This window comes from Meles meles, chromosome 7, assembly GCF_922984935.1.
Source record: "Meles meles chromosome 7, mMelMel3.1 paternal haplotype, whole genome shotgun sequence".
Classification (NCBI taxonomy): domain Eukaryota; kingdom Metazoa; phylum Chordata; class Mammalia; order Carnivora; family Mustelidae; genus Meles; species Meles meles.
The window spans coordinates 125579860-125594786 of NC_060072.1; the positions used below are offsets into that span (position 1 = coordinate 125579860).

The following is a 14927-nucleotide window of genomic DNA, read 5'->3' on the forward strand; positions in this document are numbered from 1 at the left end:
GTAGTGAAGGTTTGAAGAAACCAATGAAGAGATGGCAGAGGGGGCTTCTCCAGATGCTGACTGTCCAGTGAACACTTCCATCAGTGTGTTCTGGTGCCCTCAGGCAAAGGGGCAGAGAAACCAAACTGTGGGACTGTGTCTGGTGGAGATTTTCAGGGCAGGGACTTGGAAGGATAGAGGAAAAGGGAGGTTAAGTAAGGGGACCTGTAAAAGAATGTTTCAACCAACTCATCATGGATTCCTGGCTTGGCGGGAAAGAAAGTATGGCCAAAGGCAGCCTTGAGAGTCAGGTGGGTTGATTGAGTCAGAGATATTCAGATATTCCTTGCATATCAAGGAAGATAATGTCTTGTGGACAGAGGAAGTGAGAAAGTTATGAAAACAGGAGACTGAAGTGGGGGCTTAGATGTGGACTTAAATATTTTAGGGACAGGGTAATTAGAAGCGATGTTCACAGCACTGGGCTGATGAAGTATGTAGACTCCAAGTTACAGGCCAGCCCCACGGACGCTGGAATAGCCCAAGACCCTGGTAGGGAAGGAGTGCCTGCTAAAGGGTGCTCAAGGGTACTCAAGGTGGAGAATCTGCTAGAAAAGCCCTTATAGCCTAAGACTGAAATTTGAGTTTACATAGAAAATTGTGGCCATCTCTAAGATTCCCTTATGTATTTTCTATCATGTATTCATGAGTGTGTGTGTGTGTGTGTGTGTGTGTGTGTGTAGTTTTTGCTTTGAGATTTTCATGTGCCATTTCTTTTTTATTGTTTGCTAGGAGATATGTTACAGAGTTAACTCTGCATGTAACCAAACTGCAGGGAGAAGGTGCTGGAAGGACTTACAGAATGTTCCTTTATTCCTGTAGTGGTAGCAGTAATAGTAAAATAATAGCCCAAAGAGAAGACAGCTCCACAGCCTCCTATGTGGTAACGTCAGATGCAGCTTGTGGACGGGTGAAGACCACGTTTGTGGGGGCCCCTGGTATATCATCATTTACAAATACTTATGGGCAGCCTCTCAGTAACACACAGGACTTATTCTGAGCCAGAGAATGAACATGTTACACAGGAGGGGTTGATAAAACATGCTTCTCTCTTTTAGTAATATTGTTTTGCAGATAGAGGAATGTCCCTCCCAAACACCACAGTGAGAAAGTCTTCAAATTGCTTACCAACCAGTTTTTGAAAGTGGCATTCCAGAAATTATTTCAAAATATAGAGCAAAACAAGACAAAATAAAACCCCAAAAGCAAAAATGAACAAAAAACTAAAAACAAGGAAGAAGTTATCCAAGAAATGTAAACAACAGTTACAGCCTGTTTTTTAGATGAACTCTGGGAGCCTGTTTCACAATTGATTGTGAACCCGCAGGTCATATTTTTCCTGAATCTGAAACCTTTGAGGTGAGGGCCTCTTAGCACCACATTAGGCAGGCGTTCAGTTCAGAAAACAGTTTGCTAAGTGCTCTGAGAAGCTGGTGGTAAACACTCAACTATCTTCTTTAGAACAAATACGAAAATTGCTCTTTTCTGCAATAAGGAAGAAATTATTAAATTTGGTAAATCTGGTTCTTTCCCCAGCTGCTACTCAGATTTTGACCCAGGAGTTTTCTATTTGCATGAACTCTTCACCAAACTCTTCACTCTGGGATAGGTTTAAATTTATGAGCTAAAGGGGTACTGTCTAGCTGGAATGTGCAATACTGTTGGAAACGCAACTTTAGAAGAAAATAGTTGGGTACAATCAGATTAAGGGCTTTTTGAATCCAAACAAACACAACACGTACTATCTTCTTATTTGTGATTTCTCTTTGGGTTTCAGGTATGCCTAATACACAAAGATGGTAGACTTTCCCTCATGTAATCCTTTGTCTATAATTAAATTGAAGTAAAGACAAACCCAGGAGCTCAGTCTACCATGTAATTTTCTTTAAGGCACAAATGTTAAGGATTTATCAGGAGAGAAAAAAAAAAAGAATAGTTCATCCCATTGGTGATTTTGAAGCTTTTATTAGTCGTTGGACATGTGTTTTTATATTCTAAAATTTACAGGAGAACCTGAAGACCCTCTTAAGGAGAAGATAAGGCAAAGAGAAATGGACCCTGGAGAGTGTATTCCCTTTGGTGGTTAAAAATTAGACCTATAGGTACTGTTAAAAATAAAAGATGAAAAAAAAATAAAAAAAAATAAAAGATGAATGAAGGTCCTCTATCGAGGCCGCATGAAAGAGACAGAGAGACGGAGACAGAGAGAGAACGTAAGTGGATTGGGAGCTGTAACAAGTTTCTGCATTCGGAATTAATAAGGAACAATAAGTAAATGGAGGCAGTTATGAAGGAAAAAATTCTCTCGAGGGTAAGACAAAATGATGCAAATTTGCCAAGCCAAGCCACAGTCTTGTGTGCTCACCGATTAAAACAAAACAAAACAAAAACAAAAAACCCCCAAAACTAGTTGCAGGGTTTGGCAGATGATCCCTGTGTTTCTGCTTCCATGTTTGTGCTATCTGGTTGTAATTTGGGATTCCTGTGAGAATGGTCTTTTTTGAGGCAGTTGGAACCTCCAGCCTTCCATGGCTCCAGAGCCCGTTCTTTATGCAACACTGGCTTTCTCCCTTGTTACGGTTGCCCTCATCTAACCTCTGCCACATCATGTGGACCTTGGGCTCCTTTCTTGAGTGGGGGGCCCAGAACGTGGTCCTGTGATCCTAGCGCAGGTTGAAGCCAACACCTCGCTTGTCCTACCCTTCTGGCTAAGTGTGACATCCCACAGCCCTTTCTCCCTCTTTTCCTCACCCTTGGCTGTTCATGATGAAACCTTGCCAACTTAAAAAAGTCCTTTACTCTTTATGTAGCTTGGGTTCCTCAATAGCATCAGCTTTTTCAACTACATCTTATCTGGAGATCACAGCCGGTCTGGAGGACTCTCCAAACCCCAGGATAAAGTCCACCCAAATAAGATAATGGATAGTTGGAAGTCATTATTTTACTGCCTTGAGAATGGTTTAAGAACTACTTTATTCAACTCTAAAATTTTATTTCAAGAAGGATCTGGAATGAATTAGATTTAATGGATTGGCCCGAATGCTGCAACAGTTGACTATTTCACAATGTTTTAGATGGCAGGATGTGCTGAAATTGCCACATTAAAATCCTTTATCTCTGAAGCCTGGAGGCAGAAACTTCATGGCCCTCTGCTTATGTCCCTGTGTTCATAGAAGGCAGAGAAGTGAACTTGATGAAGTGAAATCATCATGGGAGGAACAGAAAACTGAAGACAGCAGCCATTTCACTGGGAAGCAAAAGGGAAAGCAGAAGGGAATGTCCCCAAGGCAGTGTCCCACCCTCTGGGCACCACGAGGGGCCACGCAGCTCACTCACTTTTCCTGAACCCTGTCACCCATGCGTGCTCCTGTTTGTCTTCCTACTTGGGTAACAAAGCAGGCTAAGTGAATCCCCATGAAGCCTGGTATGAAGCAAGTACTAAAAAAACTCAAAACTGACAAACTTCTAGTGGCATCTGAGTGTGTCCCCAGTTTAGTCACTGATGTTTTGTATTTGGGCAGCAAGTGAGGTGCATGTGGGTGAGAACTTTTGCCCATGGCCTCCTGTGATCACAGTGGTAGCTTTCAAAGGGAGTCTGCTCTTCAAACCTTGGGGACATGAGGGTCACTTGTTGGGGTAACTCAGCTGTACCAGTCAGTGTTGTACAAGAAAAAGTACATCCTGTTCAGGCCTTATCAGACTTGGAGGCTTATGTGAGGAGAGTCCTGTTTGGAATGCATGTTCAATTTATAGATAGGTTGTATTTCAGAAGGTTTGAGGCTAGATGTTTGGCACTCAGAATGCATTTCTCTTTAGAGACAATCTTTTAAATGGTGGCTCAGTTTTCAGGCCAGCCCACAAAAAAACCCTACTTTATCTACAATATGGCTTTGATGAGTAAAACTATGTATTTGTAGTAAAAAGGAAAGCCAAGAGGTTGCTATCTGAGTAATTTTTTTTTTTTAAAGATTTATTTATTTGACAGAGAGAAATCACAAGAGAGGCAGGCAGAGAGAGAGGAAGGTAAGCAGGCTCTCCGCTGAGCAGAGAGCCCGATGCGGAACTCGATCCCAGGACCCCGAGACCACGACCCGAGCTGAAGGCAGCGGCTTAACCCACTGAGCCACCCAGGCTCCCTGAGTAATTTTTTTTTTAAAATAGGAAAAAAATCCACATTGTGTTAAATACATTAGTTCTATAAATGCTAATAGGTTTAATAAGCAGACATGAGAAATTATTTTGAGATTTTGTGGAGACCCTGCAGTGGGGGAAGGGGTCTCAAAGGTTTTAAAGTTGGTGGCATTGGTTCCTTGGAGCAGATGGTCTAGAAAATGCTTCTGAGGAAATCTGGACAGTTGCTTAGTGCAACTAAGCACATTTGCTTAGACATTTTGGGAGCTGCAAAGAAGCAGTGAAGGAGGGAGCTACTTTCAGTGGTTAAGTGGGGGGAAAAATGAGAATATATACAGGAGGGGAAGTGGACAAAAAGGTGTATGTGACCTGAAGAGAAAGCATTTTGCTGAGGGAAAATGAGTTGAATGGCTGGAGAGGCAAACATGGTAGGGAACTTGAAAATCCTCCAGAGGATACTTGGGAAAGCTGAGATGGGAGTTTTCTCTCTGACAGGCCCACAGCTGGCCTGGGATATTCTGGTGGCTTGTCTAGCGGGCACTAGAGCATCCTCAGGAAGGGCTTGTAGACCTTCTCATAAGTGCAGATGTTTCAGGAGGCACTCACTAATTGTTGTTCTTTATAAAGAAATTGTAGAACCAAATCATAAGGAATTTTTTCTTAGTGGGTAAGTTAGACTGAATGCTAGGATTTACTTTTTTTTTTTTTTTAAGAGTTTACTTATTTATTAGAGAGAGAGAGAGAGAATGAATGGTGGGGAGGGGTAGAGGGAGAAGAAGAAGCAGACTCCCCGCTGAGCAGGGAGCCTGATGCAGGACTTGATCCCAGGACCCTGAGATTATGACCCAAGCTGAAGATAGACACTTAGCCAACTGAGCCACCTTGTGCCCAACTAGGATTTAATTTTTACCTATATGAATGTGTTTTGCCTCCTTATTCCTTTTTTTTAAAAAGATTTTATTTTATTTATTTGACAGAGGGAGATCACAAGTAGATAGAGAGGCAGGCAGAGAGAGAGAGAGAGGGAAGCAGGCTCCCTGCCGAGCAGAGAGCCCGATGTGGGACTCGATCCCAGGACCCCGAGATCATGACCTGAGCCGAAGGCAGCGGCTTAACCCACTGAGCCACCCAGGCGCCCCCCTTTTATTAAATCCACCCTTTCTCTGCTTCTTAAAGAACTAAGTTAAAAAAAAAACTACAGATGTTTATCTTCAAATACCTATAATTAAAAAAACTATATTTATCCTTAAATATCTATATTTTAAAGAGACAGTAATTAGCTTTGATGCAAGAATCTGAAATTGATACCTAAGTTAAAAAAAAAAATTTCCCTTGGGTGCCTGGGTGGCTCAGTGGGTTAAGCCTCTGCCTTTGGCTCGGGTCGTGATCTCAGGGTCTTGGGATCAAGTCCCGCATCAGGCTCTCTGCTCAGCAGGGAGCCTGCTTCCCCTTCTCTCTCTGCCTCCCTCTTTGCCTACTTGTGATCTCTCTCTGCCAAATAAATAAATAAAATCTTTTTTTTTAAAGATTTTATTTATTTATTTGACAGAGAGAGATCACAAGTAGACAGAGAGGCAGGCAGAGAGAGAGAGAGGGAAGCAGGCTCACTGCTGAGCAGAGAGCCCGATGCGGGACTCGATCCCAGGACCCTGAGATCATGACCTGAGCCGAAGGCAGCGGCTTAACCCACTGAGCCACCCAGGCGCCCCAAAATAAATAAAATCTTAAAAAAAAATTTCCCAGACCTATTCCATTGAAAATAACTAGATGTAATAAATAATTTGTTCTTTACTAATTTCCAATTCATATTTAAGACAGAGAATAAACGTTTAGCTTTTGTATTATCTAGGAATAAATAAATTTGCCAGGTAGGTTTATAGGGACTTCACCAATAAATTACTTAAGAAGTAATTTATTATTCAATAAATTATTTATTTATAATTCATTTATTTGTATTTTAGATTTATTATATATAAATATATATTTATATATTTTTATATATAATTTATATATATTTATATAAATAAATATACATTTATATTTATTATTCAATAAATTAAGACAATAAATTATCTTAAGAAGAAAATAATGTTCAAGTACTCTCAATTTGTTGGTAGCTGATTATATAAAATATACTGATAATTAATTAAAAATCTATTTATTGATAAAAAAGCTTTTTTAGAATCTCTGGGTTATACACACTATATACAAGTGAAAGTACTCAGAGGACCTGAAAGTAAAAACATTTCAAGTTTTTCATTATTCTGAATTTCAAGCATTCTTACCATTTGTCATTTTGGGAGCTATTCCTTCATATTGTAATCAAATCATCTTATAATCAATTTCCACAAACTGACAGTTTTATAGAAGAAGCATAATTAAGTTGCATTTTAAAAATTACTAGCCTTAGGGGTTCCTGGGTGGCTCAGCCAGTTAAGCATCTGCCTTCAGCTCAGGGTCCTGTGACGGAGTCCTGCGTCAGGCTCCCTGCTCAGCGGGGAGTCGGCTTCTCTCTCTCCCTCTGCTCCTCCCCCTGCTCATGCTCTCTCTCTCTCTCTCTCAAATAAATAAAATCTTAAAAACAATTACTAGACTTAGATTTTTAATCAAAGTCTATACTTCAAAGAATATCTGGGTGGTTGTCACCACCCCATTTGCATGAATCTGTCAACATTTAAGGCAAGTTATCCGTTGGTATCATTCCAGTCATTGTAAATGATTGTTAAATTGCAATAAAGAAAAAGAATTCAAAACCAACATGGCCCATATCACATAAGTTACATAATATATATAAACATATATAAATAACGTCAGATATAAAGCAAACATTACACTCTGGAGTTTAGAGACCTTCCCCCAGGTTTCTGTGCTTTAAGAATCTACCACTGAAGTAGAGAATCTGTATGGGACGTGCAAAAGATTTAATTTCTTCAATGTTATATATTCCATTTGAAGATGTTATTTTATTTTTTAAAGATTTTATTTATTTATTTGAAAGAGAGACAGAAGGAACATGAGTAGGGGGTGCAGAGGGAGAGAGAGAGAAGCAGACTCCCTTCTGAGTCGGGTGGTGCCCGACCTGGAGCTCCATGCCAAGACCCTGAGATCAAGACCCTGAGCCAAAGTTAGATGTCTACCTGCCTAAGCCACCCAGGAACCTCAGAAGATGTTATTTTATAATAAGCTACTATCCTTGAAAGATACTAAAATCATCTCAATGAAGAGCCAAAGAGAGGAAATGGACAAAAAATTTCCAAGGAGGAAGTATTTTAAATAATTTTGTGGAATAGTGACCTTATTTATAATTTCTCCATAAAGAAGGAGACCTGTCCTATAAACTCTTTTGTACTGAATCCCTTTGTCTTCCTCTCTTGGAATAGAAGGCTTGTTGGGTTGAAGAAGAAAGCTTTTCCTAACGGGCAATGTCCCAGTGCCACCGGTTAGAGTAGAGGCAGACCTGCGTTCTGAATGGTTGAGTTAGTGTTTCATGAAGTCTGCCCTTTCCTCCATTTCTAATAGAGATGCTGTCTCCCTGAGCTACTAGACAATGATTCTTAAAGTTCTCTTTTGAGGATAACATCTGGTTAAACAGGTTATTTTCCCCCATTCGAGTGTAATGTTTTCAAGGGTTTATGCTAATTATGTTCTTTTGTTCCCAGAAGAAACTTAAAGCCAGATTTGGATCTTAATCTGAATGAGATCTGCTCCTTGGACACTTGAGTTCCTGGCTGGTCTGTGACCAGCAAAGCAGCATGGATGTCAGGTGAGGACCGTAGAGTGGCAGAGTTTTAGGATTCCAGACCCTGCCTCCAGACCCCCAGGTGACTGGATAAGCTTAAGAATCTGCGAAGCACTGCTCTCAGCTTCTCTATAAGCTGCACTAAAGAATGGGGTCCATCTTGTTTCTCCGATTGACCATAAATGACTCTTAATCTCACAAAACAAACTGGGGGTTGCTGGGGGGAGGTGGGATTGGGAGAGGGGGAGCGGGCTATGGACATTGGGGAGGGGAGGCGAACCATAAGAGACTATGTACTCTGAAAAACAACCTGAGGGTTTTGAAGGGTCAGGGGTGGGAGGTTGGGGCAACCTGAGGGTTTTGAAGGGTCAGGGGTGGGAGGTTGGGGGAACAGGTGGTGGGTTATGGGGAGGGCACGTTTTGCATGGAGCACTGGGTGTTGTGCAAAAAGAATGAATACTGTTACACTGAAAAAATAAATAAAATGGAAAAAAAAATGTCAAAAATATCAAATTCTCCAAAAAAAAAAAAAAAAAAAAAGAATGGGGTCCAGAAATTTCCAGTCTGGGGGTTCTTGGGGCACTAAGATGGCCTTTGGCAAATTATCGCATTTCACCACTTGCTATTGGCAACATCTGGAAAAGCCTACTTGACAAAGATCCTTATATCTTTTGGCAATGTACCAAAAAGACTCTAAAAATAGCACTTTGTACAAATTCTCCAAAACATGACATGTCTATTTATGATTTTGGTTTGGTTATGCTGCTAGTCAAACCATATGCAAAAGATATCTATTAAAATAGGCTAAATAAATGACAGGTTACCATGAACAATAAAACCAAGAGAAATTTAAGTTTTCTAGGAGTGACACTTAAGTTAGGTCTGGCATTTTTTTTTTTAAGACTTTATTTATTTGAGAGATAGCACATGAGCAGGGGGAGGGGCAGAGGGAGAAGCAGACTCCTTGTGGTCCTGAGCAGGGAGCCTCACATGGGGCTCCATCCCAGAATGGACCTGAGCTGAAGGCAGATGCTTAACTGATTGAGTCCCCCAGGTGCCCCAAGCCCTGGCATTTTAACCATAAAACTAAAAGAAAAGGTTATATAGATTATCACCAAAATAACTCATTCTTATAATTACTTTGCTTTAAAAAATATAAGCCATGGGTTTTTTTTTTTTTTTTTCCTTACCATAAAAAAGTAGGCTAGTTAGAAAAAACAGCTAGTTAGACTCGGATCCTACCTTTATATCCTGTGGGTTGATGTCAGGATTTGTTTGACACTGCAGAGGTCCCAGAGTTTGGATATGAAAAATGTAGAGGAGAAATTCATCCCGGGCAGAGAATGGCCAACCCACCTCCAGAAGGGTGTCACTGATGGTACTTGGTCCAATATTGTGCAGCTACAAGAAAGGAACGAGTAACGGTACAGCACAAGTCAGGAAGAGAAAATCAAGCTCCATGTACTTCCTACCCATTCCAAAAAGTATTTTGGGTTTTAATGCGTCTGGGCTATGATGGTGGCAATAGGAAAGTGCCACCTATATAAGCAAGAGGAGCTCTGAAAGCAAGAGGTGCTGGTGCTCAGAGAAAAAACTTCCTTCTATGAAGCTCTGAGGGCAGATTTCCTAAGCAAAGACCACATTCACCATGTCTGATCATTGTGATGTTTACCTAAAATTTATATTCATTTAATCGCAGGGCTAGAAATGCAATTTTAATGCTATGCTTTCAAAACCTACTTATTCTTTCTTTCATTGAAATCTGCCTTTTCCCTGACTACTGACTTGTCAATTGCAACCATATGCGATGCACTCTCTTTCACCCTCTGGAAAAATGGTTATCCATCAAATGCCAGAGATGGTCCAGGCTCACCACAGTTCACTTCAAGTGTGCATTTCAAAGCTGAGCTCCTTCTGTTTTAATCAGTGACTCTCAAAAGAGAGAGAGGCCACCTCTCATAAAGAGATGAGTGTTTTAAACTCATGAAGCCTGTACTCACAGGACAAAAAAACAGCTTGGGAAAGTCACGAAATGTATTTAAATTTATTGTGGTTTTGAAAATTCACTCCAAAGTTAACAGGGAACTTTTTTTTCACAGTTCTGAAAATTATAATGACCAATAAAACAACTTAAAATTTGGTTTTGCTTATTAGGTGGCTCATTTAATTCACTTTATCAAAGCAACACGGCATGCACTGATAACAGTATATTTTGGGACAGGACAATAGCATGTAGGAAACATGTGATGATTGCTTTTGTCACCACTGATTATTACCCTAAAATTTTATGATTCGTTTATGCTAAGATTAGAAGCAGGGCTTCTCTGAGAATGATTAAGTTTGAATATGTTTGCAAACGTTAAAGTTTCACCATTCCTAAGCAGAAACCGGTGCACACAAGGCCTAATGAATTATTTGACAGCATTTTTTTTCTAGCAAGGTTCTTAATCCTAGTAGCCTTGGGGACTGTGTTATCCTTTTGCTATCAAGAGAGCTTAGGGCAAAGCTTTGATCCAGGTGCGGATGGGGCTTCTGGTTCTGAACCACAGGTTGGGCAGATGACAGAGGTTTTCATGTTGATGCTGTGCAGGAGTTGACACTTCTTTCCCACATATGTACACAGCTCGTCCATTTTAAAGTGACTTCACTGTTAACTGTAGAGAATGCTGTTCACGTCCCTTGTAGCTTAAGATGAAAGTCACAGTCAGGATTACTAGGTCAGTGGAATGAGTTACGCAGGAAGGGGATAGAGAGCAGTAAATAAGAAGGGATCTCAAACAGAAGATGGTTTCTTCATAAGCTCTGGTTTGCTTCTGGAAAATATTTTACTAATCAACTGACTATTTCAAATCTCAGAATAAGTTATTCATGTGTGTGTGTTATGTGTGTGTTTGGTACAATAGCGAATAACTCATAAAATTTTCTCTCTCTGGTACCTTCTGGTTGGTGACCTTCAGGTTTTTTTTTTTTTAAAGATTTCATTTATTTATTTGACAGAGAGAGATCACAAGTAGACAGAGAGGCAGGCAGAGAGAGAGAGAGGGAAGCAGGCTCGCTGCTGAGCAGAGAGGCAGATGCGGGACTCGATCCCAGGACCCTGAGATCATGACCTGAGCCGAAGGCAGCGGCTTAACCCACTGAGTCACCCAGGCGCCCCATGACCTTCAGTTTAAAGAGGTGGGTAGATTTTAAGGATATCTGAAAATGTAGGAAGAAGAAAAATAAAGTCCAGGGAGCTAGTCATTTTTATGCTTAGGCTGTCCAAACGTTAAAAAAAGGAGACACAAGGAACATCTGAACGAGAACGGTAACAAGATAAAATATTCTCGTTCTATAATGGCTCCCACTAAAAAGCAAGTGACTCATACTGTACCCCCTCCCCTACTGCACAAATCCAAGCGGTATATAAAAAGCTCAGATCTCAGGTCTGTGTCTTTTAAAATGCTATGAAGAGTTAATTAGTAAAGAGCATAAGACTAAATTCCTAACACAACTTTAAGACAGGTAAAACCTACCTCATAAATATGTTCCACCAGTGGTCCTACTCCTTCCTCTTTGCGGGGCTCCTCTTCCGGTTCCCAGTTATGAATGGGCAGAACAATCTGCGGAGGGTGGGATACTCTGAAACATGGAATGTTTTGTTAATTGCTGGTGATGACACAGGTGAAAAATTCTTCACTAGTGTACGGTCCGCTAACAGCAATGGGAAAAAGTCGCCCGCAATATACTTGAGCAGATATTGCCTGTGTGGAAAAGGTACTGAAAGTGATGTTCGGCAAAATAACTAAGGGAATAGTAAAGGATCTGAAACATCTACAGGGACGCTTTTAATTCCTGCTCTCTAGCTCAGAGACAGACTCTTAGATCTCCTCTCTTGAGCACTAGGCAGCTCTCTTGGGACAGAGAGCATTCCTGAGTTGAGATAGATAATTTAGCATATGGACATAAAATGCATACATCTATCTATAGGTCCTGTGTAAGTGTAAGTGTGTGTGTGTGTGTGTGTGTGTGTGTGTGTATACAGGGTATATAATCCCTGCTTCAAGCCATATCAGGAAATGGAACTTTTTTGGTGGATAAAAATCTAGAATTCTGTGTTGTGTTAAATGTTGACTTGTGAAGAAATGTAGTTTCGAATTAGATACTTGAAAGTAGAAAAGCCATTTGTATATTCCTACTTCTTGGATTTCTTTGGCTTTTCATTAATGCAGCCATACCTCTGGACCTGGCTTATTTTGGCTCTGGACCTGGTGACAAAAGCCAGGTCCAGAGCCAAAATAAAGCTTGATCGAGTTCTGGAGTTGTCCTCTAGATAACTCAAGGGTGAGAGACAGAGAGACAGTTAAATGATGTAATCAAGTAAGTAGGATATTAACTTGACACAGAGATATTCTTTGCCTGCAATTTACACCTAGAACATGAGCACTGGCTGAATGCAATGCACTACAAGGCATTATTCTACATTAAAAGCTGGTTCCAAACCAAATTGTTAATTTTAGATTATCTTAAAAAGGATACTTCTCAAAAGAACAATGCTTTTCTAGCAATTTTTAAGTGAAGGATCTTTGAAAGAATTCCTAGACCTCCAGCTAAAAGTAACTTCAACAGAAAATACCTCTTTTGGCAATTAGAAGTTTTAAGTGCCCTTTTAAGGGCATCAGTAATTAATGCAGCCCCTAGCAATTTCAAATGCTATCTTTTACGGCGCCCCCCACACCCCCGCCGAGTAATCTCTTTCTAAAGCAGAAAGTAAAATTTATTGGGCTAACGACTGTTCCAAGGGCAAGTAATTAATTTCTGTGTGTCCTTATTTCCTCATCTGGAGAATTATGATAAACTCTGAGTTGTATACTACAATTGATTGGAAAACATCTCAAACGCTCTTTGTTGAAGTCACTTTGGCTGCATTGTCTTCTAAGGGTGGGTGGAAGAAGTATAATTTTTAAACTGACAACCCACAGAAATGCTACTAAATTATAAAACCCTTCGCTGGGGCGCCTGGGTGGCTCAGTGGGTTAAAGCCTCTGCTTTCGGCTCAGGTCATGATCTCAGGGTTCTGGGATCGAGCCCCGCATCGGGCTCTCTGCTCTGCGGACAGCCTGCTTCCTCCTCTCTCTCTCTGCCTGCCTCTCTGCCTCCTTGTGATCTCTGTCTGTCAAATAATTAAATAAAATCTTAAAAAAAAAAACAAAAAAAAAACCCCTTCGCTTTCATCCCTAATGGGCAACTATTAAATTACAAGTGCAGGGTACAGGCTTGCTGAGCTGGTACTTCAACATTCCCTACCCTTACGTCGGCTTGTTGTTATGTCGTGCTGCCCTTTCCCACTTGATTTGATTAAATCATGTTCAGATTAAACACTGCGGACTTGATGAGGAGAAGAGTACAGAACACAGATGGTTACTTTTATTTGAGCAAAGCCCAGAGAGTTTGGGCTTCCATCCCCGTGGAGTCTTCATGACCTAACCACCTAGAACTTTACTTTGCTCTTAGCTTGGCAACAGAGAGATGACTCCAAGCTCCATATCCAATGTGAGGCTGTAGGGAAAATCCTTATTTATTTACTTATTTGCATAAAGAACACATACAGAGCAGAAGCTGAGCACATTTTCTCTGAAAAGTTTTGTTCTTATAGTCATCTATCCTGGGGGACTGGTCATAAATGTTCCAGTACCAACCACAGAATTATAAATATTTAGAACTTGACAGGTACTATGGAGATAGTGTGTTCACAATCCCCGTTTTATACATGAAAGGAAAACTGATGTTCAGAAAAGTAGGGGTTAGTTGCAGGTGAAGACTTCAGCGTACTTAGGTGTACTCAGGACCTTTCTATTTCCAATGTACAGATGACTCTTGAAAAACATGGGTTTGGATCGTGCTGGTTCATTTATGCGGATTTTTAAATTTCTATGTGAATTTTCATATAAGATACAGTGCGATAAATGATTTTTTCTCTTATGGTTTTCTTCATAACATTTTCTTTAGTTTACTTTATTGTAAGAATACAGTATATAACACTTATACAAAATATATATTAATGAACTGCTTATGTTATCTGGAAGGCTTACTGTCAATAATAGGCTACTAGTAGTTAAGTTTTGGGGGAGTCAAAGTTACATGTGCAGGGGGTTGGCACCCCCAATGTCTGCGTTGTTTGGAAGCCAATGGTATAATGCACCACAAGGGCCATGAAGCCCCAGTGATTTTAGTAAAGACAGCTTAAAGAAAGTTCCTGCCCCATTTCTGTAACAAAATCTAATAGAAATCTGTACGGAAACAGATAATCTACAATAGGCCATGACAAATCATGGCAAAATCATTCAAAAGCTATGGCTCCCAAAATTCAGTTCTCTACTGTCCAAGACTTTTTCAGATCTGGGGAAATCATGACAAAAAATGGTTCTCTGAAGATTCCAAATGAATAAATGAAACATTGTCCACTGTTTTCAAAATTACCATTTTTTTTTTTTTTTAGAAAGAAGGAAGGAAGGAAAAATATATCAACTATTAGCCAAGGATAGTTGGGCATAAAGGATAGCCAGGATAAACAGCCCTCACAGCTCTTATTGAATAGTGCTCACATTCTAAGATGGAGGATAGAACATTATTCCACCTGAGACCCCCCAGAGATAAGAAGATTGGGGTACCAGTGGTAACACCAGACATTAGGAAAGGATTAGGGAAGCAAGGAATTAGGTTTTTGATAAGTTAAAGTCTGTGTGCTATCGGAAGTTCAAATCTGATGCTGTGGTAGTACAGTCTGAATTATTCATTCATAATCCTGTTTTCAAACAATGTAAGCCCCAAGTAGCAGACTACTATTTATTGTGTGGAACAATGTTGGCTCTACCCATTCTAGCCAGTGTCTATACAGACCACCGTTGTTTATGATTGTAGTGTCCCGTGATCAAACCCACTCAATCCTGATTATATGACAAAGGACACAAGTTTATTACCCTTCGTGAGCTCAATGCATGTGGTGCTGCCTCTTGTGGCCAAATTTACTTCTTGCAGA

The 14927-nt window shown here is 40.3% G+C and overlaps 1 protein-coding gene across 1 annotated transcript in view; it reads right to left on the reverse strand.

The window, feature by feature from the left end:
• Positions 1-14927, reverse strand: part of ITGA8 (integrin subunit alpha 8) — a 173754-nt gene that overhangs the window by 28453 nt on the left and 130374 nt on the right. The window contains exons 24-25 of the mRNA XM_046013396.1: positions 11425-11530; positions 9152-9310 (exon numbers count right to left, since the gene is read on the reverse strand). Of these exons, the coding sequence (XP_045869352.1) occupies positions 9152-9310; positions 11425-11530 (265 nt within the window). The remainder of the gene's footprint in view (positions 1-9151; positions 9311-11424; positions 11531-14927) is intronic.